The sequence below is a fragment of the Pimephales promelas genome, chromosome 3 (assembly GCF_988280905.1).
Source record: "Pimephales promelas chromosome 3, fPimPro1.hap1.1, whole genome shotgun sequence".
Classification (NCBI taxonomy): domain Eukaryota; kingdom Metazoa; phylum Chordata; class Actinopteri; order Cypriniformes; family Leuciscidae; genus Pimephales; species Pimephales promelas.
This window is the reverse complement of record NC_142771.1, coordinates 35,127,365-35,155,122: the sequence shown is the minus strand read 5'-3', so window position 1 is coordinate 35,155,122 and position 27,758 is coordinate 35,127,365. Positions and strand designations below refer to the sequence as shown.

The window sequence follows — 27,758 nt, the reverse complement described above, 5'->3', positions numbered from 1 at the left end:
ATACGTGCTTGCGTATGCGGAAACTGTCGTATGTGTCTGATATTTTTCAGAAATCTGAAGAGTGGCCAGACAACAGGCCGGTGCGAAGCTGACTTTTTACCATCAGCGCCTGCAAGGAGGAGGTGGAGAGTAGGAGGGTCGACGGAGGAAGGCACACTCTAGAATGGATGAAGCTAAAAAAGAGGGAAATATGGCCGCGGACGGCGTTGATGGCACGGGGGGGACGCGGACGCAGACGCGCGCGCCGAGCGATGAGCTGGTGAGATCAGTGTCTCTCCACAGCCGCAGATCACGCGTCCTGCACGGTACGGTGTTCCCGTTCCTCCTCCTCTACCCACTCTGCTTATATACGTGGTTTGGGGTTTACGGGGCATCCGAGTATGTTGAAGCCGGCCTGCTGGCTCTCGCCGCTCTCGGGATCGCGCACGTCCTGACAGTGCTCTCTGGCTACTGGTCCGTGCACGCGCACTGCTGGCTCACTTGCTCAAAGGTGAAAGATGACACATTAAACATATATGTGCAATTTAAGCATTGTTTTGAAAGACTAACACACTTGGGGGTGGGTTGACTAAGTCAAAAATCCAAGCATATGTTTGTTGTGTCTCATAGTAATGCACAGTAAGCTGACTGTAATTATGCAATTATATTTCAAACAGGAGTCTGATCCAGACAAAGCCACATTTGCAAAAGTTATACCAACACCCAACAATGGTTCAGCTGAATTAGTGCCTCTTCTGAGGGATAAGGTGAGAGCTTTTTTCTCCTGGTGTTTAGGGGTCACATTTGTTATCCTCAAAATAAATCCCCCAGGCAATAAACGTAACCATTTTAATGAAATGAATGTAGTAGATTTTGTAATATTTTTATATAACTTTCAATTAATATGGTATAAGTTAAAAATAGAACAAATCCATTGCAGATAACGCATATTTGTGCCATCTGATGGGAAAAATTAAGAAAATAATGTATAATTCCATAAGCAGTAGATGCACATATAGTCCTAAATAAACACAATGTATTCCCTAATTGCTTATAAGATCGCTTTCTGGCTTAAATTCTTACTTTTATTAGGTTTTCATTTGGATATAAGCCTATTTTTAGACATCATCAATGTATATTTCCCTCAAATCTGCTCCTTATTTTATACAGGGTATTATTGGAAATAAATAAATCTTAAATGTATATGATTTTCCAGTATTTAGATTTCAGATTTTCAGAAGTTTTTTTATCTGTAAATCATGATAATTGATTGGTCAAAAGGTGTTGAAATCCTAAATGTAGGTTAGATGGGGAAAAAATGTATGGATGTATGTGCAGGATGAGGATGGAGCGGAAAGCCTGTCCTTTGAGTTCCAGAAGATCCGTTATGTGTACGACAGCAAGGAGAAGAAGCGCTTTCTGCAGGTGGCGTTTCCGATCAGCTTTCCCATGAGTCATTTCCAGGACTGGCGAGGCTATCAGGAAGAGGCTCAGCTGCGGGCTGCAGAGAAGCTCTACGGCACCAACCGTGCAGAGATGATGGTGCCGGACTTCCTGGAGCTCTTCAAGGAGAGAGCCACAGCACCCTTCTTTGTCTTCCAGGTACGTCTGCGGTGCATGTGCCTTTATTTTACTGAAATGCAGTGCTGGGTAGATTACTCACAAATTGTTGTCAGTTACAGATTGCGAATTACATGGTAAAAAAAATTGTACTTGTAACGTAATCTATTACCTTGCACATTTTAGGTTATGTATTCTGGCTACTTTTTGATTACTTTTGACCTAATTTTAAAAAGACCAAACCTTACAAAGGCAATAATACTGAGAATACAGAGATGACTCACTTGAGTGATGATTCAAATAATAATTAAAAATTTATCTGGAGTTGATTGGATATGCAATGATGAGAAAACACTCTTTAAAGGGTTAGTTCACCCAAAAATGAAAATTAAGTCATTAATTACTCACCCCCATGCTGTACCAACCCTGTAAGACCTTCGTTCGTCTTCGGAACACAAATGAAGATATTTTTGGTTAAATTTGAGAGCTGTATAACTACCACATTGGCTCCTAAAGGACTGCCTCTTGACGGCCCAGAAAGTCAATGAAGAAAATGTTTAAATATCCCATGTGACTACAGTGGCTCAACTATATGTTTATCAAGCGACGCGAATACTTTTTGTGCGAAAAAACAAACAAAAATAACGAGTTTATTCGACTATTTCTTTTCTTCCTTGTAGGCCAGAAACGAGACTTCCTTAGATTTCCACGACGCATGCGCGAGATTTGCGATCTGCTCACACCAGCTTCACTACTTCAGATCGCAGTTCTCGCGCATGCGTCGTGGAAATCTAAGGAAGTCTCGTTTCTGGCCTACAAGGAAGAAAAGAAATAGTCGAATAAACTCGTTATTTTTGTTTGTTTTTTCGCACAAAAAGTATTCGCGTCGCTTGATAAACATATAGTTGAGCCACGGTAGTCACTTGGGATATTTAAACATTTTCTTCATTGACTTTCTGGGCCGTCAAGAGCCAGTCACGGAAGTCTATGTGGTAGTTATACAGCTCTCAAATTTAATCAAAAATATCTTCATTTGTGTTCCGAAGACGAACGAAGGTCTTACGGGGTTGGTACAGCATGGGGGTGAGTAATTAATGACTTAATTTTCATTTTTGGGTGAACTAACCCTTTAAAAGTGTAAATTCAGTCATCAAGTGCTGTTGCCTCTCCTTCATGTAGACTTTGAGCATATGTATATATACTATATATATATATATATATATACACACACACACACACACACACACAACATAGATACATATATATATATATACACACAATAGGGCTGTGCAAAAATTAATTGTGATTTATCGCATCCAAAATAAAAGTCTGTGTTTACATAATATATTTGTCTGTGCTGTATATAATTATTTTTTGTATATATAAATACACACACATGCATGTATATATTTAAGAAAATGTGTTATTCATTTATAAAATATTTATAATTATATAATATAGATTATGTATTTATATATATATATATATATATATACACACACAGAATTTAAGTGCAAATAATTCTTAAATGTATACATGCATGCATAGGTATTTATATATACAAAATTATGTGTGTGTGTGTGTGTATATTAGGGCTGTCAAACGATTAATTGCATCCAAAATAAAAGTTTGTGTTTACATAATATATGTGGGTGCACTGTGTATAATTATTTTGTATATATAAATACACACACATGCATGTATATTTAAGAAAAAAAATATTATTTATATATAAAATATTTATTTAATATAAATTACATATAAATCTATATACAGTATATACATGAAAATATTTCTTAAATATATAGACCATTTCACAAGATGTAAACAACACTGGTCCAGAAGCACTTCCTGTTTCAGTTTTTTGACACTATATAAAAGCTGGGATAAAATACAACCAACAGAACATTTAAAACTGAATCAAAAAGTTAAACAAACATCTTTAAGATGTTTTCTTTACATGTGAAATAAAGAAAACAGTTACAAACTGAAACAGGAAGTGCTTCTGGACCACTGTTGTTTACATCTTGTGAAATGGTCTATAGAAGCATGTGTGTGTATTTATATATATATATATATTTTTTTTTATATATTTATATATACACAAACTTTTATTTTGGTTGCCCACAGCCCTTTGACAGCCCTAATATATGTGTGTATGATGATAGGCTTTTTTAGAAAGGAAAAAGAAGAATTGAAGAGAATCAATAAATTCTGTGTCATTTAGTAACACTGTGTGAATAAATAATCAATAAAAACAAGATTACAACTTTAAAATGTAATCTAATCCAATTACAAGTACTTAATTTTTGGAAGCTGTCCAGATATAATCAGTTACTACTCATATATTTATGCCTGTACATTATAAATGTATAAATATACTGCAAATGCACCATTTTATGGCGGGGTTTCTCAATCCTGGTTTGGCTTTTTAACATTAAAAATGTGTGAAATATTCATCCTGCGTCCATCCCGGATTGAGAAGCTCTCCTCCCCTGTGGGTATGGAATGACCTGCATGGCTTTGTTCTCCTGCAGGTGTTTTGTGTGGGTCTGTGGTGTTTGGATGAGTACTGGTACTACAGTGTCTTTACGCTCTTCATGCTTGTGGCGTTTGAAGCGTCTCTGGTGCAGCAGCAGATGAGGAACATGTCAGAAATCCGCAGGATGGGGAACAAACCGTACATGATTCAGGTAAACCGCGACTGCTTTCAGCTTCCAGCTCCAGTTTTTGTTCATCTGTTGTGAAACGCCCACGTTTGTCTACTAACTCTCATCGAAATGTTCCTTATGAAGCACACAGTCCTGCTTCTGCCTTCTGATTGGTCAATGCAGCATTCCATTTGTGACATCATTCACAATATAGTAAAATGCACAGCTACCATATTTATATATTTTATTGAAAGTATGAGGAGTTACATTACATAGTAACTATTTTATGAAAGTAATCTCTTGCCTTATTGCTTAATTTAGAATAAGAGCAATATGTATAATTTGAGCTTTTTCCACTTGTAACAGGTCTATCGAAACAGAAAATGGAGGCCTGTATCCAGCGATGAACTAGTCCCTGGAGACATTGTCTCAGTTGGTGAGTTTGATGTATCCCTGATTTGATTGTAAAGAGCTTTGGATGTACAGTAGCCCATTGTAAAGCGCTATATAAATGCCTCATTCATTCATTAATCTGGGTCACAAATGGTCTTTGATGGTGGCGGACGAACACACACACACACACAGTAAAAAGTACTCTACCCATGTGAACTGTGAGCCCAGTACTGACAATACATCCAAAATAAAAGCAAAGAGAAAGGTTATAAAATTAATTATCGTATTTGTTCTTGAAATGAATGACAATCGCTGTCAGGAGTGATCATAAAACAAAGTGCTTAAAAACTATTTCATATTTGAAAATATTTAAATGTATTCGTAAAAAGTCACTGAGTGACTGATTTGAAAAGTTAGTGATAAAATGAACAAAAAAATTATACATTTCATAGAAAAAGTGTCGGGTCTATTATTTTGAAGACTCCAAGATTTAAAGGAGTAGTTCACTTTAAAAAAAAAAAAGCTTTTGCTGATAATTTACTCACCCGCATGTCATCCAAGATGTCCATGACTTTCTTTCTTCAGTCGAAAAGAAATTAAGGTTTTTGATGAAACCATTCCAGGATTTTTCTCCATATAATGGACTTCAATGGGAACCAAACGGTTCAAGGTCCAAATGAGAGTTTCAGTGCAGCTTTAAACGATTCCAGACAATGAATAATGAATAAACGATGAATAATAATCAGGATTTATTAAGAAAACGATTAATTATGGTGGTAGCCAAAATATTTTCAATGCTAGAAAATCTTTGCATCTATATGGCATTCGGAAGCTCCAAAAATATTTGTACACTTGAGATATGCTTAAACATACTATTATACTATTACTCATACTTTAAGCAAGTTTGTATATACACTACTATTCAAAAGTTTGGGGTTTGTTTGTTTTTTGAAAGAAATGAATCAAAGTGACAATAAATAAATTTATAATGTTAAAAAATGAAATGCTGTTTAAAAAAACAAAACAAACAAAACCTTTCTATTCATCTAAGAATCCTGTAAACATATATCATAATTTCCAGTAAAATATGAAGCAGCACATTTGTTTTCAATATTGATGATAATCAGAAATATTTCTTCAGCATATTAGAATGACTGGAGGAATGAATTCAGCTTTTGCATCACAGGAATAAATTCAATTTTAATATATACTCAAATAGTCAACCTTTTTTTATAAGTACTATATATTGTAATAATATTTCACAATATTTTTGATCAAATAAATACAGCCTTAATGAGCATAAGAGACTTCTTTCCAAACCATAAATAAATCTTACAGACTTTTTGAATGGTAGTTTACACTGTTAAAAATCATTTGGCTTCTAGTTGTCACATGTTTCTAGTACTGACTTCATACATCCAAATGCTAATCTAACACTCACTTGTCGTGTGGTGGCAGGACGGTCTCCTCAGGATAACCTGGTTCCCTGTGACGTGCTGCTACTGCGCGGCCGCTGCATTGTGGATGAGGCCATGCTCACGGGAGAGTCTGTGCCTCAGATGAAGGTGCGTCCGGTCGCTCTCTCCACAGAATCGGCAGCAAACCTCCGCCGAATCCGCTGTGTGTAACTGGCTGTGTTGTGTCTGCAGGAGCCTGTGGAGGATCTGGACCCTGACAGGATCCTGGACCTGCAGGCCGACTCGCGACTTCACATCATCTCAGGAGGCACCAAAGTGGTTCAGCACAGCCCGCCTCTGCGAACCAGCGCTGGACTAAAACGTTAGTACTCACAGCTGTGAACATGTGATTTAGCCTGATAAACCTTAGATTTATTCAAGGAACACTATGTACACATAATATGTTTCCAAGACCCTTACGTTAAAAGGAGTAGTTCACTTTTAAAAAACTTTTGCTGATAATTTACTCACCCCCATGTCATCCAAGATGTCCATGTCTTTCTTTCTTCAGTCGAAAAGAAATTAAGGTTTTTGATGAAAACATTCCAGCATTTTTCTCCATATAATGGACTTCAATGGGAACCAAACGGTTCAAGGTCCAAATGAGAGTTTCAGAGCAGCTTCAAAGGGCTTTAAACGACACCAGATGATGAAAAAGGGTATTTTCAAGCGAAACGATCGCTCATTTAATAAATAAATAACAAAATTTAAGTTTTATAAGCTCAAATGGTCGCCTTGCTCTGTTGTGATGCGCGTTCATGACTCTCCTGTTCGAACTCATTTATCAAAATGAACGAATCTTTTTCCGAGTCAGTTCATTCGTTTCGTCCGTTGAATGAACCAAATGACTCGGAAAAAGATTTGTTCGTTTTAACACCTAACACTTTTTGAATTCTTGAACACGGAAACAACACGAGTCGACACCATTATGACTAAAAGTTTTCTAGGCAGTATTTCCTACTAAAGCAAGGTGGTGTTTGACTCTGAACAAGAAAAAAAATGTAGGATGGCACTTGATTGGAGTGTTCGATGGTTGTGGTTTGCTGTTGCTGTGATGTCATGATGTGAGTGACAGGTTGATACTGCCCTCAAGACAGTAAACGCATTATCAAAGAAGAGAAGATGAGCTGCAGAGTTATTTTGAATTTTAAAAACTGATGTGCACGGATAAAATCATTTATAATGAACACAAGAATTGTCAATTGGTGACTTTACTAGTTTTAAGTGGTTAAATATGATTAATATCACAGTTTAAAATTGGTATGTAATTATCCTCTTTTTTTCCCTCTCTTTTCACAGCTGTGGACAATGGCTGTGTTGCTTATGTTTTGCGGACGGGATTCTACACTTCTCAGGTGAGGTGCTTGATCAAGTGGCAAGTTATTTATTAGGACATTTTGCCACTATTTATGTGGAATATTAACAGGAAACAGTTAAGAGAAGAATGAGGGATAGGGTTGGGAAAACAAGTCGCAACCACACAAACCCTCTCCTTTAATCTTGTGTCTTTAAAAAATGTCTGAACTTGTTGTTTTTTAGGGCAAATTATTGAGAACGATTCTGTTTGGCGTGAAGAGGGTAACGGCCAACAACCTGGAGACCTTTATCTTTATCCTTTTCTTGTTGGTTTTTGCCATTGCAGCAGCTGTGTATGTTTGGGTCGAGGGTGAGTCACGTTTATCTGTAAAATCTCCTTACACAGGCAGGATAGTTGACTATTTTTTCAAAAATCAACTGATTAATTTGTGTGGTTCATTTTTATGTGAAGTTAAGGGTTAATACTGTTAGACACTAAAACCTGCTCCAAAATGTCACAGGGAATGTATCTCCTTTAATAACTGCTTAATTACAGTTTAAGATATGCAAAATATTTAAAAATAGTTCAGTTGTGTGCTGTCTTGTTTTCTTTTTAACTCAAGAACACATTTTTTGTCAACTGCCCCTTAAAAACCCACCTGATCTATGTTTATTGCTCATTTTGTACGCTTTACAAGCCCTTGTGGGATATTTGTACATTCCACACATTTTTTTTTCTTCCATTTCTAAAATTTGTTTCAATTTTGGAATTTCAGTACCATTGAAAAGTTTAGGGTTGGTAAGATTTTTTTATTATTTTTTTTTTTTTAATGAAGTCTTATGTTCACCCAGGCTACATTTATTTAATGAAATCTACAGTAACAACAGATATGATGAATATTATGTGAAAATATGATGACAGTTAAAAATAACTGTTTTCTATTTGGATGTATTTGAAAAAAATCATTATTCCTGTGATCAAAGCTGAATTTTCAGCATTACTCCAGTCTTCAGTGTAGAATCACTCTAATAATGATTTGAGGCTCAAGAAACATTTCTTATTATTTTCAGTTAACAAAATAGTTATTTTCAAATATACAAAATAGTATTTTTTTTTTCTGTAAACCAAGATAAGATTTTTTTTTTTTTTTTTTTAATTTAGGGCTGGGCAACGATTAATCGTATCCAAAGTAAAAGTTTGTGTTTACATACTGTAATATATGTGTGTGTAGTGTATAATTATTTTGTATATACACACACACACATGCTTGTATATTTAAGAAATATTTGCATGTATATACTGTGTGTGTGTGTATATGAAGAGTTCAGATGCAAAAGCCTCTAAATGCCATTTGAAATTTTTTTCTTTAATGATGATTTTTGTCAAACTTGTATATTTAAGTTCAGTAATTTCACTTAAATAACAATTAATAGGTAAGTATCATTGCCATTTAAGTGAAATCATTGAATTTAAAAATACAAGCTTGATAAAAATTATCATTCTAGAAGAAAATTTCAAATGGCACTTAGAGGCTTTTTCCTCTGAACTCTTCATATATATATATATATATATATATATATACATTATTTATATTAAATATAAATATTTTATATATTAATAACACATTTTTCTTAAATATACATGCATGTGTGTGAATTTTTATATACAAAATAATTTTTATAAACACAGGACCACACATATATTTTGAGAAATATATGAAATATGAATATATAGAGAAATAATATAGAAATATGTTGTAACATTAGAAAAGTCTTCACTGTCGCTTTTGATTAGTTTAATGCATCCTTGCTGAATAAAAGTGTTAATTTCTAAGTCTTATTGACTCCAAAATGGTGGCGTGTATCTTATTTACATAAAAATGATCACATCATTTTTTTAGGGATTTATCTGTGATCCTGGAGGAGCGTTAGATATAATGTATCATCTGTCTCATACTTCACTCTCTGTCTCTTTCAGGGACGAAAGACCCGAGCAGAAACAAGTATAAGCTGTTTCTGGAGTGTACTCTGATCCTCACGTCAGTAGTGCCTCCTGAATTACCCATAGAGCTCTCACTGGCTGTTAACACCTCTCTCATAGCGCTGGCCAAACTCTGTGAGTGACCTCAACATGATCATCATGACTTAATCTCACTGGCCTCTCCCTTCTCAGACGTATCCTCGAATATTCTTCTCTTCCAGATGTGTTTTGCACAGAACCTTTCAGGATCCCCTTTGCTGGGAAAGTGGAGATTTGCTGTTTCGACAAGACCGGCACCCTGACAAGCGACAGCCTGGTAGTCCGTGGCGTCGCAGGGCTCAGGTAAAGCCTTCAAGTCTGGCCTCTGAGCTTTTAGGTTGAAGAATGCTGTTTTCAATCTAGTAAATTACAGAACTGTGTGTGTACAGAACAGGATTAAGCATTGAAAGGTGAACTGACAACTGAATTTAGTGTGTATGTGGCCTATGACGACTTCTGGAAATGTGAAAATATTTTATTGTCTTTTTCTGTTCCTCCTTTCCTTAGAGATGGGAAGCAAGTGATGCCCGTGTCAGAGATCCCAGTGGACACTCATCGGGTGGTGGCTACGTGTCATTCGCTGGTCACGCTAGATGATGGACAGCTGGTGGGTGATCCGCTGGAGAAGGCCATGCTGACCGCAGCGGACTGGACGCTCACTAAAGGTCTGATTTAAACACATGGTCTTTGTGTGTAATTTCATCCACTCTTTTGTTAGAAAATATTTAAAATCTTTAGTTTTGTCAAAATTGCAGTCATTTTAAATAATGTTCACATAAATTCTCAATGTATTGCATGCTTTCTGTCCCTTTGTTTAGACGAGAAGGTGTTTCCGCGCAGCATAAAGACTCCAGGGCTGAAGATCCACCAGAGGTTTCATTTCGCTAGTGCTCTGAAGAGGATGTCAGTGCTGGCGTCATTTGAGCGAATGGGCTCCACAGAGCTCTGCTACATCTCGACCGTTAAAGGTGCACCTGAGACCCTGAAGGACATGGTGAGCATCTCTTTTGCTCAATGTTTTTTTTTTTTTTTTCTTTTTTTTTTTTTCCGGGGTAGGTTGCCAGGTCTTTTCCTGATCCCCCGCCTTATTACATGGCTTTGCATTCACACCTAACCTGCATGTCTTTGGACTGTGTGCCACCCAAAATATACCTTAAATATAAAATAAACAAATGAAAATATATGCGCTGCGAGATTCAGAGAGAAGCGATCATTTTCAGCTCATGATAGGGTTTTAGTGGTTTAAAGGGATTGAAATTAATTTTTGGTATGTTTTAGCTTATCTCAAGGGCATCCAAGATGTAGGTGTCTTTGTTTCCACAGTATTTTCAATTTTGATATTTTTAGGTCAAACCGTTCTTGTCTGTCAGTCATATAATGGAGGTCTATGGTCACCACCTCAAAGAGCATGCACAGAGAAGTCCAAATTAAACATGATTTAATGACTCGTAAATGTAAGTACACATTAATGGCCTAAGACATGAAACGAGCCGTTTGTGTGAGAAAACGAACAGTATTTATATCGTTTTTACCTCTTGTAACCACAGCCATGTCCAAGTACTCTGAGGGCGTGGGCGCTTCAGTTTGCGCAAACGGCGGAAGTGGTCTTGCGCTTTACTTGTGCTTTACTCATTGTTTACACAGATTTCAGAAGTGTTACCCTTCAATGTGAAGATCTAAACATATTTAGATATACAGGGCAATGGAAGACGATTTCGATATATCAACAGACAAACGCTGATTTTTTTTTTTTTCACAACCGTGCGAGAGATCACTTCTGCCGCAGAAGCGCCCGCGCCCTCGGATCTCTTAGACGTGGCTGTGGTAACAAGAGGTACCGCTCGTTTCGTGTCTTAGGCCATCAATGTGTATTTACATTTACGAGTCATTAAATCATGTTTAATTTGGACTTCTCTGTGCATGCTCTTTGAGGTGGTGACCATAGACCTCCATTATATGACTGACAGACTCGAATGCTTTGACCTAAAAATATCAAAATTGAAACAAAGACACCTACATCTTGGATGCCCTTGAGGTAAGCTAAAACATACCAAACATTTATTTCAAAGTGAACTATCCCTTTAAGAGGGTCACACCTTGAACAAGCCTTGAAGGGAAATCTCATTGGTCCAAAATCCTGCTCCGCAAATGTCGACTGATTGTTGCTAATAGTGAGGGTTACATCACACCTAATATAAAATGAATGTCATCCATTGCTGCCATTTTTGACTTATTTGTGCATTCACTGTAGGTTGTTGTTCATAAACAGTTTATTAAGAGATTGTTGTTTGTTCAGTTCTGTGAGTGTCCAGCCAGCTATGACGAGGTGCACAGAGAGATGTCCCGGGAGGGAGCGAGAGTTCTCGCACTGGGATACAAAGAGATGGGCCACCTGAGCCATCAGCAGGTATGTGTTCACCGGTGACCCCTGAATGAAAGGCTGAACGCTGTTGTAATCCTTCTCTTTGTGTGCAGGTGAGAGAGCTGAGCCGGGAGGTGCTGGAGTGTGACCTGCGCTTCGCAGGGTTCATGGTCGTGTCCTGTCCACTCAAGACCGACAGCAAAGCAGTGATCCGAGAGATACAAGAGGCCTCACATCATGTGAGTGGATAAACTTCATATGTTAGCGTGTGTTTGCTAACAGTTGACATGTAGCCTCTGTATAAATAATGACGCTGTTGGAAATGACCTAAAACCAGGTCGATTTTTGTATTGGAGTTTGTAAAGATCTCTAATTTATAGGTCCACCTTTAACTTTTCTAGTCTAATAGTAGTCGTTCATTTAAGCCAATAGTCTAGTAATCGCATGTTTATGATATTCATTGAATTACTTGAATTTATACATTGGGGTGGCATCGGAAAATGGTTTGAGTTTCAGGACTGAGAAAGGAAATTTTATGTTATATTGTTCTATGAGACAGGGATATACCAAACCACAATATTGAGCCTTTAAAATATAAATTGAGAGCAAAAAGGCTTGCCGATGTGCACTGGCAAAAGTAATGATGATGAATCTGGCTTGAAAAAACAGAATGGAGACTGGAAGTATGTTTTCAAAATTTCATAATGTAATAAATATTACTTCATTCTTGTGATTTGTTTATGTATACCCCACCGTTTAAATGTTTGGGGTCAGTAATATTTTTGTAAAATCTTGTTTTGGAAAAATTAATACTTTTATTCAGCAAGGACAAATTACATTTAAATACAAAATATTCCTATTTCAAATAAATGCTTTCCTTTTTGACCGTTCTATTCATCAGGGAATCTGCTAAATTGTGTTAAAAAATACTGTTAACTTTTAATAATAAGAAATGTTTCTTGAACACCAAATCGGCTTATTAGAATGAATTCTGAAGAATTTTTTAATTTTTTTTGGACTACATTTAAATTGATTTGAAATCAATTTTCCCCTTTTTTCGAGATGGTCCTCACTGCAGAACATGAAATCCAGGAGGAGGAGTTGGATCCAGATCCAACTCTTCCCATCTTACATATACCTAAACCTACCCCTGATCCTACCCATCTCCGCCCCCTGATTCCTAACCCCACCCCCTGATCTCTAATCCTACCCATCTCCACCCCCATCCCTAACCCCACCCCTAATACTACCCATCTCCACCCCCTGATCCCTAAACCCACCCCAAATACTACCCATCTCCACCCCCATCTCTAACCCCACCCCTAATCCTACCCATCTCCACCCCCATCTCTAACCCCACCCCTAATACTACCCATCTCCACCCCCTGATCCCTAACCTCAACCCTAATCCTACCCATCTCTTCCCTCTGATCCCGAATCCTACCCTTCTCTGCCCCTTAAATTTAGATCCAACTCCGCCCCCCTGGATCTCATGTCTTGCAATGAGGTGCTCCTGCTATTTTCCCCTTTTTTTTTCTGAATCTGATCAGTCTTCAAGGCCGGATAACTCAGTATAGTGTTTCACATTGATTCAGATTTTTCATTACAGTTAATTTTTATTAAATCTATCAAGAAATAGTTTTCCGATTCTTGCCATTTAAAGTCCTCTTCCTTTGGCTGCCTGATTGGTTTTCTAACGTTGGTCACATTCTCTGTCCACAGGTCGTGATGATCACAGGTGACAACCCTCTAACGGCGTGTCATGTGGCCAGAGAGCTGCATTTCATCCAGAAAGAGCACACTCTCATACTGCAGCCCGGCCCCGATCAAGGTGTGTGTGTGTGTGTGTGTGTGTGTGTGACAGAGCTGGAGGAACATGTTCAGACTCCATTACATCTATTCGTTACGTTTTTATGCAGATGAATGGCAGTGGGTGTCCATAGACGACAGCGTGTGCCTGCCTCTACCTCCTTCCTCAGTCTCAGATTTGATCAGCCGGTACGACCTCTGCGTGACAGGAGAGGGGCTGACCAGGTTGACCTATGAACCCCGTTTACTCCACGCCCTGCTTCCTCATGTGCGAGTGTTTGCTCGCGTCAGCCCCAAACAGAAGGTCAGCTTTCCTGGAATTATCACACTCGGTGTTTAATCAAAACGTATGGTTTGTTGTTGAGCTGGTTGTCATGGTTAAGTGTTGATTTTCCTGTCTGTGCAGGAGTTCGTCATAACTAGTCTAAAGGGCCTGGGTTTCATTACGCTGATGTGTGGAGATGGCACAAATGATGTCGGTGCGCTCAAACATGCCCACATTGGTAAGTCATTGTGTTTTCAGACGTTCTCCATGTGTAATTTACAAATATAACAGTAAAAAAACACATATTTTCTGGGTCATTCAAGATGAATGACTCATAGATGGTCAATTTAGCTTGTCACGAGGTTTAAAACAAGCGGAGATTGCGGTGTGCGGTCTAGAGCGTTTAAAAGCAGAAAAGCGTGTTTTTTTCCGAACCAGCACCTACTTTGGTTCACCTACAAACATTTTTGATTTGAGTTAAGTTGCCTAAATTAGACAGGGCAGCAATTTATTTTCATATACAAAAAGCTATTTATCTTGTGTGAGGAAACTACTGTGTGATATTATAAAGACATTTTCTTTGCAAAATTAACTAATTGGCTTTTATTTTGTTCCTGTACTAAAGTAACAAAATAAAAGTACTGTACTGACATTTTTTACTTTGTTTTAAATTTATATTTTACCCACTTTAAGAGTTATTTGTATAACCCTGAAGAGACGCATTTACAATTAATTTTAAATTTGTGGTTTGCTTTTCACAATAAATATTACTCCAGAGCAGAATATCTTTTTATGTGTTAAATGATAACTATTTACACAATAAATATTTATAGATTTAGAATAAATAGATAACAAAAAAAAATTATGATTATAGTGAATTATTACATTTCAAGATTCCAGACATTTTTTACGGAAGCCCTGAACCGCAACGTAAAAAAAATATCTAGCGTTTCGAGATAAGTCGAAACGTGTTTCGAGATTTACGTCGAAACGTGTTTCAAGATTGTCACGGACTGAGCCGTGATATGCTCACGCAGCATGCAGTCAGCCAAACGCCGGTGCTAATAGTCGAGCTGTTTGGTTGCCGACATTCTTCAGAGTGTCTTTTGCGTTCAGCAGAGGTCAGAAGCTCATACAGGTTTGGATCATCATGGGGGGGAGGATGTTCTGGGGACTGTTGGTGGTCAAGCTGTTGATGGTCTCCATTTACTTCCATAGTATTTTTCCCCCTACTGTGGAGGTCAGTGACTACTGTCGGCTGTATTAGACCCATGGCAAGAGAGATGTGTGCAGAGAGAACGGACTGTGACAGAGTTTTGATGAGTGGAAAAGTGTGCAGGGTCTTGAGAGATGTAGCCTGGCAACTTAATGCCTCTTTAATTTCTTTTTTTGAACAGTTTTTGTTTTGCATTTTGATTTTCCTGACACTGTAAATATTTGCACGCATTTGAAAAAAAAAATAGGTGAAAAAATAAATAAATAAAAAAGAGACTATTTTAGAAAACCTGCATCTTCCTGACTCCACCATCGGTCATCTTGCCACAGAGATTTACGTCGAAACGTGTTTTCGAGATTTACGTCGAAACGTGTGTCGAGATTTACGGCGAAACGTGTGTCGAGATTTACGGCGAAACGTGTGTCGAGATTTACGGCGAAACGTGTGTCGAGATTTACGGCGAAACGTGTTTCGAGATTTACGGCGAAACGTGTGTCGAGATTTACGTCGAAACGTGTGTCGAGATTTACGGCGAAACGTGTGTCGAGATTTACGTCGAAACGTGTGTCGAGATTTACGGCGAAACGTGTGTCGAGATTTACGGCGAAACGTGTTTCGAGATTTACGGCGAAACGTGTGTCGAGATTTACGGCGAAACGTGTGTCGAGATTTACGGCGAAACGTGTGTCGAGATTTACGTCGAAACGTGTGTCGAGATTTACGTCGAAACGTGTGTCGAGATTTACGGCGAAACGTGTGTCGAGATTTACGGCGAAACGTGTGTCGAGATTTACGGCGAAACGTGTGTCGAGATTTACGGCGAAACGTGTGTCGAGATTTACGGCGAAACGTGTGTCGCGATTTACGGCGAAACGTGTGTCGAGATTTACGTCGAAACGTGTGTCGAGATTTACGTCGAAACGTGTGTCGAGATTTACGTCGAAACGTGTGTCGAGATTTACGTCGAAACGTGTGTCGAGATTTACGTCGAAACGTGTTTCGAGATTTACGGCGAAACGTGTGTCGAGATTTACGGCGAAACGTGTTTCGAGATTTACGTCGAAACGTGTTTCGAGATTTACGTCGAAACGTGTTTCGAGATTTACGTCGAAACGTGTTTCGAGATTTACGTCGAAACGTGTTTCGAGATTTACGGCGAAACGTGTGTCGAGATTTACGTCGAAACGTGTGTCGAGATTTACGGCGAAACGTGTGTCGAGATTTACGGCGAAACGTGTGTCGAGATTTACGGCGAAACGTGTGTCGAGATTTACGGCGAAACGTGTGTCGAGATTTACGGCGAAACGTGTGTCGAGATTTACGGCGAAACGTGTGTCGAGATTTACGGCGAAACGTGTGTCGAGATTTACGGCGAAACGTGTGTCGAGATTTACGGCGAAACGTGTGTCGCGATTTACGGCGAAACGTGTGTCGCGATTTACGGCGAAACGTGTGTCGCGATTTACGGCGAAACGTGTGTCGAGATTTACGGCGAAACGTGTTTCGAGATTTACGTCGAAACGTGTTTCGAGATTTACGTCGAAACGTGTGTCGAGATTTACGTCGAAACGTGTGTCGAGATTTACGTCGAAACGTGTGTCGAGATTTACGTCGAAACGTGTGTCGAGATTTACGTCGAAACGTGTGTCGAGATTTACGGCGAAACGTGTGTCGAGATTTACGTCGAAACGTGTGTCGAGATTTACGGCGAAACGTGTGTCGAGATTTACGGCGAAACGTGTTTCGAGATTTACGGCGAAACGTGTGTCGAGATTTACGGCGAAACGTGTGTCGAGATTTACGGCGAAACGTGTGTCGAGATTTACGTCGAAACGTGTGTCGAGATTTACGGCGAAACGTGTGTCGCGATTTACGGCGAAACGTGTGTCGAGATTTACGTCGAAACGTGTGTCGAGATTTACGTCGAAACGTGTTTCGAGATTTACGTCGAAACGTGTGTCGAGATTTACGTCGAAACGTGTGTCGAGATTTACGTCGAAACGTGTGTCGAGATTTACGTCGAAACGTGTGTCGAGATTTACGTCGAAACGTGTTTCGAGATTTACGTCGAAACGTGTGTCGAGATTTACGTCGAAACGTGTTTCGATAATAGAAGTGTGCATTCATAACAGTGCGCATCCACTAGCTCAGAGCATGCGCGCGTCTGTGTGTGTGTGTAAATAAATGCACTTGTGAAGTCGAACTGCCATGGATCAACACAAAATAAAAGCTTACTTTAATTTCAACAAAATTCTACACAGGTGCTAGTGGCAGTGTTTATGAGGTGTTTTCGTGCTCGTCTAGGCAACACTATCTGGGTCGAGAACACAACAGTAACCGTTCTGTCTCCCTCACCATAAATACGTTCTGGATACATTTTAAGTGCCTCATTCTGTATCCAATCATTTGGGCGGATCCTGTGATCTCCTCAGATTTAATAACCACTAATGGTTGAGGAGAGATTCTCTGATAGCCTAGTATATTCTATAATGTTCTAATGGTAGCCTTATGCTGGTAGATTGGCACCTGTTGAATTTCCTTTGATAAAACAAACAAACTCATACACACACAAGCACACACACAGACAGTGTGAAACTCGCTCTGCGCCATTATGAATGCCTGTGAATGCACACACGCAGCTTCTACGGAAGACTGTATTCTCGTACTCTCATCTCTCGAAATATTTCGACTTGAATCTCGAAATTTTTCGACTTGAATCTTGAAATTTTTCGACTTGAATCTCGAAATTGTTCGACTTGAATCTTGAAATTTTTCGACTTGAATCTCAAAATTGTTCGACTTGAATCTCAAAATTGTTCGACTTGAATCTCGAAATTGTTCGACTTGAATCTCGAAATTTTTCGACTTGAATCTCGAAATTTTTCGACTTGAATCTCGAAATTGTTCGACTTGAATCTCGAAATTGTTCGACTTGAATCTCGAAATTGTTCGACTTGAATCTCGAAATTGTTCGACTTGAATCTCGAAATTTTTCAACTTGAATCTCGAAATTTTTCGACTTGAATCTTGAAATTTTGTTAGTTTATATTGACTAATGCAGTTTACAATACGGTTCCATCTGTTAACGTTAGTGAAGTGTTACCAAAACGGCCATGGTGCTTTTAGGTTTTTATAAAATGACATGACTTATTGACATGACTACCTCATATATCTTGGTTTTCCAAGACATTGGGAACCCTGGTTATTCAAAGGGTTGGTGGTGAAATCTTGAGGCCCCTATGAAAGTTTGCGAGGCCCTCTACTTGAGAACCACTGCTCTTTACACAAACACGAGTACATTACCTGTGCTCTTTTTAAAAACATAGTGACAATTTCAGTGTCACTTGACTCGACAGCATGTCACAGATGGTTTTGGACTGAATCTGGAACACACATTAATCAGTACATGCACCCATATCGTAAAATGTCCTTTGTGTTTGCCAGGTGTGGCCTTGTTAGCTAACGCACCAGAGCGCATGCCTGAGAAAAAGAAGAGAAGCAAAGACAAAGAGTTTTCTGTAGATCCCAGACCTGGACCCCCAGTCCCGAGTTCAGGGGTCAAACTCAGCTCCCGTGCAGCCAGGCAGAGAATGATGGCCCAGAGAGAGGAGCAGCTAGCTGCACAAAAGGTGGGTTTTTTTATTTAAAGCTTCAACGTTTGTGAAGCTTGAACTATTTCCTCTATATATGTAACCCTATATTGCATAATTGTCATAGGAGAGGATCAGTCAGGTACTGCGAGAGTTAGAAGAGGATCAGATTCAGGTGGTGAAACTGGGCGACGCCTCCATTGCTGCTCCATTCACCTCTAAACTCTCCTCCATACAGTGCAGTAAGTTGAACATGTCTTCATTTTAGGCTGTCTAAATTAATCCGGATACATTTGAAAACGCACCTTTTTGGTCCACACTGATTTTTGTTCTGCGAAAACTGAGATAAGTTTGTAGTGTGGACTTTTGAAAAGGTATTCAAAAGTGATCAAGCATGTTTAGTCATGTGCAGTGTTGGGGGAAGTTACTCTTAAAAGTAATGCTTTCCAATATTTTTATAAAGTAACTAATTACGATGCTTATTACTTTCCAAAAACTGTATTACAATGAGTTACTCCCTAGAAAGTAGAGCCAGACCGATATATCGGCAGGCCGATATTATCGGCCGATATTAGGCATTTTCCAAAATATCGGTATCGGCAGTTATAATGGCCGATAAATGAATATTTCAAAAATAAAATAAAAACGGATGAAAACACGCTTGATCCATGTCATGAGTGTTGGAGTTGTATAGTTTGTCCACCAGAGGGCACTCTACACCGTTCCTGTTGGCAACACTCATTGAGTTGGTCACGATACATAAATTGCTTGAATAACAATTGAAATAACATCCCCATCAGTTTTCTGAACTCAAATAAGCATGACAAAATTTGTGACTATCATGTCCAGTTTTGCCGCAGTTCAATAAGCCGAGAGTGAAGCGGAATTAGCTAGTAATAATTACGTTACTTTGTTACGGTGTAGTTGACTGACTGACGTGACGGTTATAGCAATGAGACGCATCATCTCTCCTTGGCCTGATATTGAAAATGTATTACAATTTGCAGTATGACGTTATCCATTGCTAAATTATGTCTCATCATAGACTAGCTAACCACAAAGCTAGCTAATGCGTCAGTCTGTTCTGTTGTGACAATAAAAGAAACAAGTTACTTTTTAAATGCATTATCATATTATTTTAGTTTAAACTCCATTTTAGTTAAATAACTACAAATAACTAATGTTAGGGAAATTTGTTAATGTTTTGTTGCGCGTTTCTGAAAAAGAAAAAATATATCGGATTTTAAAACCAACAAAATATTTGAATCGGTATCGGCCTTAAATCCTTTATCGGTCGGGCTCTACTAGAAAGTAATGAAAACGTTACTTTTTTATAGAAAGTAATGCGTTACGGTATAATGTTGTTTTTCCCTGATGAATCAACTAATTACATTGCTTATTTACTTTTATGGAAAGTAATGTGTTGCGTTACTTTTTTTAAGTGTGTTTTCACTGAGAAGTTATTTTTTTTACATGCGTTTAACACAGTTATGCAATCAGCTACAACCTATATAACATGCACCCTTTATTTTCATTAGAATATTATTATATAGAGCCCGAACCGATAAAGGATTTTAAAGACCGATACCTATACAAATATTTTTGGGTTTTAAAATCCGATATATCGGCCGATATTTTATTTATTTGTTTATTTTAAACTGGACATTTTTTTGAGTTAAGAGAACTGATGGGGATGTTCTTTTACTTGTTATTCAAGCAATGTATTTATCGTGACCAACACAATGTGTGTTGCCAACAGCAAAGGTGTAGAGTGCCCTCTGGTGGACAAACTATACAACTCCAACACTCATGACATGGTTCAAGTGTGTTTCGTCCGTTTTTATTTTATTTTTGAAATATTAATTTATCGGCCGTTATAACTGCCGATACCGATAGTTTGGAAAATGCCTAATATCGGCCGATAATATCGGTCTGCCGATATATCGGTCTGGCTCTAAAATGGAGCTAGTGTTCTTTACTAACTGAGCTACGATGTCACTCACTAAGCTAACTGTTAACAACTAACTGTTGTTACTAACTGAACTAACTACGATGTTACTAACTGAACTACGTTTTGCTTGGCCATTCATTCAAAATAGTGTTGCTTTTCCAGTTCGAAGATAATTTTTACTGACCCCTAAGACCCTATGCCATACAAAAGATCTAATGTTATGGGTTATGTTACCTAATGTACAACTCTTTTTATTGAACGGAGAACGTAATGTGATTTTGTTACTTTTGAACAATCAGAGAAGGGCTCATTCAGCCCATCAGGCAATTGTTTTAGCATGTATGGGTTAGAAAAACGGGTATTTTTAACATGAAATGTTGCGCAAAGCACCTTTAAGTGTAAACTAAGGACAATAGTGTGGACTAAAACGCATTATACGACGTTTTAAAATGTACCCGGATTATTAGACCTACATGCGGTTTGCCTAACTTTTTTTTGTCCCGCCTGTTTTCAGTCTGTCACGTGATTAAACAGGGTCGCTGTACTCTGGTGACCACCCTGCAGATGTTTAAGATCCTGGCGCTGAACGCTCTGGTTCTGGCCTACAGTCAGTCTGTGCTCTACCTGGAGGGGGTCAAGTTCAGCGACTTCCAGGCGACCCTTCAGGGCCTGCTGCTGGCCGGCTGCTTTCTGTTCATCTCAAGGTCAAAGGTGAGATGGTAACGTTTGTTAAAGCTGCTTTGTCGTTTGATGAACTGCGTTTCACTGACTGTGTGCGATATCTGTCCGTCTCAGCCTTTGAAGACCCTGTCCAAAGAGCGTCCTTTACCCAACATCTTCAACCTGTACACTGTCCTCACAGTGCTGCTGCAGTTTGCGGTTCACTTCTGCAGTCTGGTGTATCTGTACAAGGGCGCACAGAGCAGAAGCCCACCCAGGTATGCATGGGATACATGAAAAATGGGGAAAATCATGCCAACTAGTTTGTAACTGGGAATCTTAGAAATATCGGTTGCACTTTACACCTTATTGCAGTACACGAGATCCAGGGGGCGGAGTTGGATCCAGATATAAGGGGTGGAGATGGGTAGGTTTAGATAAATGTAAGGTAGGAGGAGTTGGGTCTGGATCCAACTCATCCCCCTGGAGTTCATGTTCTGCAGTGAGGACCATCTCTGTTTCAGTGTAATTATACATTTACAAACTGAGTAATAATAAGCAACTACATGTACTCGGTATAGGGTTAGGGTGTTTTGCGGGGGTTAGTATGCACAATTTATAGTAAGTCCTATAGTATCTAGACACTACATGTAACTACACTCTTAGAAGAAAAGGTTCTATATAGAACCTTAACCCTCTGGGCTTCTTCGTAAATGGGTTACACTTAGCTTCCTCCCGGTCAAAAACGGACGAAGCCTTAAAATTTTACTTTACTTCTTCCCAGGATAACCATTCAAATATATTTTTGTTCTATAATATTTTTTGATTATTATTTAGAATTTTTTATGATACTTTGCATGAATTATATAATTTGTATGAGCTATTTTTTCCATTAGAATTAATATACATATTTTTATTTTATATTGTTTTTTATTTTTTTTCAATAAATACAACATTTCACATCAAAATAGAGTGCCAGCTTTATAAAAAAAAATAATTCAAGTAGAAGAGCGCCACCTAGTGGCTTTAAAAAATAGTTACATGTGTGCAATGTCCTGTACAGCCTGTAGGCTGCCTATAGCTTCCTATTCAAATACATAGAAAGGCTTTTTGATTCTTTTTGTTGGTTTAGACATGATTTCTCATGTCTGTGTGCGTGTGTGTGTGAGTGCGCATTTGAGCAAGATTTGTTTCTCATTTATTGATTTTATTTTTCATATTCTACAAATTTGCTGGTGCAGTCTTGCCAGTTTATCTGTGTATGTGTGTGTGTGTGTGTGGGGGGGGGTGGTCTTATTTGCACTTTTGATGTTCTAGAGTGTCACCCCTTCATTGCTGTACACTTTTTTTCTGCACAGTTGCTGATCTGTAGCTTGTACCACCAAAAGTTTCTCTGAGTTTTCCTATTTTTTCGAATTTCCCATTCATTTCCTATGTCGGTCATTTTTGAAAGCTAAGTGTGACTTTTTTTTTACGACCCTTTAACAAATCAGAATCATCTCCTTGATTTTTTTGTGTGTTCATATAGGTAATACAACAAAAGTCACCAAGTTTCAGCCCGATCCGATCAAGCAAAACGTAACAGTTTTCGGTCATTTTTGACCGAAGAAGTCCAGAGGGTTAAAAGGTTCTATCAGCGCTACGTATTTGCGTATACGTACACTCTTAATAAAAGGGTTCCTCTGGGTTCTATATAGAACCCTGGGGTTCCGTACTTGGCCAATAGAACCTTTTACCAAAAAAAAAATGGTTCTATATAGAACCGTTTTGGAGTTCCATATATGAAGCGGGGGATGGAACCATTTCTGGTTCTAAATAGAACCATTTCTTCTAAGAGTGTATAAACTGCTAAAATATAGTGTCCTTGTATAATAATAAAGTTACTGAAATATCTGATTAGCATTTACTGTAGTATGAAGTTGTATATGCCCAAAGTAAACTTCAGTTTTGAAGAAAAAAATATATTAAAGCATTTAGTAATCTTGATTCCTTTCTATACATTTACATAATTTTCAAAAGTTGGGGTCTGTAAGATTTGTGTTTTTGAAAAGTCACACCATGAATGCACGCTAAAGCATTTGGCCAAAAACATTGTAATATTGTGAAATATTATTAGCATTTAAAATACTTTTTATATTTGAATATATTTTAAAATGTAATTCCCATCATTACTCCATTCTTCATTCACATGCTGATTTGGTGCTCAATGAAAATTTCTTATTATTAGCAATGTTGAAAAATGTGCTGCTTGATATTTATTTTGAAACCATGATCTTTTTTTTTTGTTTTTTGTTTTTTTGCCAAAAACGTTGGCCTATGATCATTGTCGCTTCTGAAAGCGTCGACTCTCTTTAAAAGTAAAAGACTTCAAGACGCTTCATATCGCTATCAGAGTTCAGTCAGTACCAGTCATTATTCACATGCGACGTCATTCTTCACATTTGTGTTTGATTTTCATATCATTTGCAATCTGGCCTCATGTTTCCTCTCTCTCTTGCAGGGCAGAGCGGTTTGTGGACCTGTACAAAGAGTTTGAGCCCAGTCTCATTAACAGTACTGTGTACATCATGTCCATGGCCATGCAAATGGCTACATTTGCCATTAATTATAAGGTACTTTTCATTTTTAATAATGTGATATATTTAATACATGTATCGAACATTTGTGAAATGATTACTTTTTACTTTCAGGGCTTTTGTAACATTCGCTTCACCTTTCTATTTCATTTTAAGGAATAGTGCATTCCAGTGCATATTTTAAGGTGTCCTTGTTTCAGTGTAATTATACATTTAAGTACTGAGTGATATTACTGAACTACATGGACTTAACTTTAGGGTTAGATTAGGTTTTGGTTTAGGGTTGCATGGGTTGTTTGTAGTCGCATGTAACTATATAGTAAGTACATGTAACGTTTAACAAGTACACTGTAAAATAAAGTGTTACCAACAAATGCATTGCAGGTCATCATTGCAGCCGCAGCGTTTCCTGAGGTGCAGTGTTTGCAATTGCAATTTAAATACTATAATTGTATTTATAAATATTTTGAATTCGATTTTATTTTATATTACGAGGTTTTAATTTTAGTTTTTTATTAATTTTATGAGCTTTTGTCATTTATTTTTATATATGTATATATATAAATGACAAAATATATGTATATATGTACGTATTTTACTATATATATATATATATATATATATATGTGTGTGTGTGTGTGTGTGTGTATTTTACTATATATATATATATATATATATATATATTTTTTTTTTTTTTTACTATATGTATTTTACTATATATATATATATATATATATATGTGTGTGTGTATATATATATATATATATATATATATATATATATATATATATATTATCATTTGTTTTGTTATATTTCTATTTAGCTTTTTCATGTCAGTTTTAGTAATTGTAGTGCTTAAAAACAAAAAAGAAACTAACCGAAATAAAATCCCTTCTAAGTTGGAGGTTTTTTCATCTAATGTTAGCATTTTGTTTTATTTCAATGAAGGAAAATTATTTTTAATTGAATTTAGTAAACGGTGACAACACTGCAAGCGCGGATGAGTCGGAAGATTTTCAGTGAATAACAAATGTTCATTTTTGTCCAAACTACACTTTTTAAAAATGTCTATTTTAACTGCTCTGATTGAACAAACGTGTCTTGTTCAGGGTCATCCGTTCATGGAGTCTCTGACCGAGAACCGGCCCTTGCTGTGGAGCATCGCTATATCCGGCCTCGCTATAGTAGGGCTGCTGACGGGATCTTCGCCGGAATTCAATGAACAGTTTGCCTTAGTGGATATTCCAACAGAGGTACGAATTCAGGACACCGCACTATTCACAAACTGTTGCTTACTGCATGCTTAAAGGAACACTCCGACTTTTTTGGACTTTAGCTTATTCACTGTATCCTCCAGAGTTAGAGAAGTCCATCCATACCTTTTTCATCTCAGTGCGTGCTGTAAGTCTGTCTGACGTACCCACCGCTAGCCTAGCTTAGCACAAAGACTGGATGTAAATGGCTACAGCTAGCATACTAATCCCAACAAGAGACAAAATAAAGCAAACATTTTCCTATAAAAATGTTGTCATTTGTATAGTCATAGAGTGTACAAATCACCAGGTCATTTGAGACACAGATTTCTTTTTAACCGCACAGAGATGAAACAGGTATGTATGGACTTATCTAACTCTGGGGGATACGGTGAATAAGCTAAAGTCCAAAAAAGTCGGAGTGTTCCTTTAACAATTTCCATTGATATGCTAATATGTCACTACAACAGTGTTGTGACATACTAGTATTGTGATTTAAAATTGTTTTTGGTTACTGTTTTAATTCCATCCTCGATCCAAAATGTTTCCATAAATGTTTATTATCATGAATTTTGTTCTGACAATTAATTAGCATACAAATAATTGCGTTTTGAACGCAGTCCGTTTCGAACATGCACTTACAGTGTAAACATAAAGGCCTGTTCGGCTGATGACCGATAAAAATATTTACAGCCAATCAGAATCCATTCTGCTGTAACAAGCTCAAGCATTTAAAGCAGCCAAGGACAAAACTCAGCGTGCGCTTATAATAAACAAAATTATTGTAGGGGGGTGTGGATGCCAATATACTGTAGTTATCTTCATAGTTGTCATTCTTTGTGTGAATGGGCCGAAATATTTTATTTTACTTGGAGTGTATGTAATATAGTAAGAAATTATAATAAAATAGACTTGTATGATTAATTTGATGCTATGAAAAGTATAGTTTACGAGAGCATAGAGATAGTGTGATTGTATCCCACACAGTTGTTGTGGAATCATAAATAATTCAGTTTACATCGAATAAACATGATCAGATGATTCATCAATAATCACAACAGGCTTAATAAATGTATTCTTTAAAAAACCCATATGAAATAGTTTTCCAACCTGGGTACCTTTTGACTTTTCAGCATATTATTTGAGACATGCTAATCCAATTCTTGCATGGCATGCTATATACAGGGTTTCCCCGGGTCTTCAAAAGGTCTTAAAGTCTTAATTCACCCTTCCACAAATTAAGGCCATAACAAAGTCTTCAATCAGAGTAGAAAGGCTTAAATTGATATATTGCAAATAAAATGTCTTCCTCAGTATTTTTCTTTTTTATATATATAATACAGATATCTAAACATTCCTAAATCAAGATGCATTTCTTTGAGATGTAAAATGAATAAATGAAGTCTTGGTTTCACATAAATCAAGAACTAATATTTGTCAATGGGGTTTTGAATTAAGGTGATTTTTCTGAGTCCATTGGCAGATATTTCTTCTTGTTTTAATCATAAACTCACTTCATTTTAGATTTCTCATCTTATGTAATTTTGCTTCTCCGGTAAACGTCTCTTGATTTAAGACTAGGAAAAAAAAAAGACAAATACTGAGGAAGAACAGCACTTTGTAGTGTGATCAGATGGTTCAGTGTTTGGGAACAGAGCTATTCAAGCCTTAAGCTGTTTTTCTCTCTCTTTCTTTTTGTATTCAACACAAATAAAGTACTTAAGATCTGCTGAAAGTTGTATTTTAAAACTCTGAAGTGTTATTAATACAACTCGGTGTGTTTCTTCTTGGATATTTACATTTAGAGAACATTTTGACATGTCGTGTTCCCTTAAATTTTCTTTATTTATTTTAATTTTAAAAAACTAAACTATCCACCTTTTATAAATATAGTATGCAAATGGGTATTTGACCTCTTATCAGTGGCATACATGTGTATCTATTTACAATGAATATGTTTTTATGTTCTTTGTCTCTTCAGTTCAAGTTAGTAATAGCCCAGGTCCTGGTTGTGGATTTTGTCGCCGCCCTGCTGGTGGACCGAGTTCTGCAGTTTCTGCTGGGCAAAGGAACCCTGAGGTTGCCTAAATGAACTGTTATTGCCAACAGTCACCAAAGCAGCTGCTGCCCCTCGTGACCAGACTGTGAACGGGCTTTACAGGAACACGGGACTCGGCGAGATGCGAACGGCGGGCGTGAAACTCAATACTGTAACACCCCCCCCCAGTGTTTCCTTTTCCTCCCTGTCCCTGTCTTAATACTTTAGCTTCATTTTCTTTCTACTGACATCTTTAACCACCCCCTCCGCTCTGAAGGCCAAGAAAACTACAGTATTGTGTTGAGAGTGAGAGTGTGTTTCAGTGCGGGTGAAGCTATGACAGGGGCGTACTGAAGAAGTGTTTCTCTTCTTTTGTTTTGTTTTCAACATTTTGTAAAAAGACAAACCTCAAAGATTATAAATGACCAAAAAAACTCTTGTTGTGGTGTTTTATTTGCACGACTCTTTCTCGTCGAGACTTTTGGCAAATTAGAATGAGAAACTAAGTTAATTTTGTACTGCTTTGGTTTAACAGCAACATATGATGATACATGTGACAAACTAAATGAAACATTATTTCACTTGAAGCTTTAAAGCACATGTAAGAATGTAAATGATGAAACGATATGAATGCACAACATTGGTATGCTGTTTTCCATATCAAATCTTCACTTCAACAGGA

The 27,758-nt window shown here is 37.6% G+C and overlaps 1 protein-coding gene across 1 annotated transcript; it reads left to right on the top strand.

Annotated features, from left to right (window-relative positions):
* On the top strand, positions 1-27,463 carry atp13a1 (ATPase 13A1). Its single transcript, XM_039686181.2, has 25 exons — positions 1-490; positions 657-746; positions 1,318-1,581; positions 4,077-4,232; positions 4,557-4,626; positions 6,042-6,148; positions 6,233-6,362; positions 7,340-7,395; positions 7,580-7,706; positions 9,315-9,452; positions 9,539-9,659; positions 9,864-10,021; positions 10,175-10,350; positions 11,653-11,763; positions 11,832-11,957; positions 13,441-13,549; positions 13,638-13,831; positions 13,934-14,030; positions 18,453-18,637; positions 18,726-18,840; positions 21,064-21,260; positions 21,345-21,487; positions 23,710-23,821; positions 24,895-25,038; positions 27,020-27,463. The coding sequence occupies exons 1-25, from the start codon at positions 164-166 to the stop codon at positions 27,128-27,130; spliced, it is 3,564 nt and encodes a 1,187-aa protein (XP_039542115.2). The 5' UTR covers positions 1-163; the 3' UTR covers positions 27,131-27,463.
* The last annotated feature ends 295 nt before the right edge of the window (positions 27,464-27,758 follow it).

Excerpts from the sequence above, each read along its gene's own strand:
- atp13a1 (XM_039686181.2), top strand. The coding sequence starts at position 164 with ATGGATGAAGCTAAAAAAGAGGGAAATATGGCCGCGGACGGCGTTGAT. Across the intron at positions 18,638-18,725 it reads AGCAGCTAGCTGCACAAAAG|GAGAGGATCAGTCAGGTACT; the intron begins GTGGGTTTTTTT and ends TAATTGTCATAG. Across the intron at positions 21,488-23,709 it reads CAGAGCAGAAGCCCACCCAG|GGCAGAGCGGTTTGTGGACC; the intron begins GTATGCATGGGA and ends TCTCTCTTGCAG.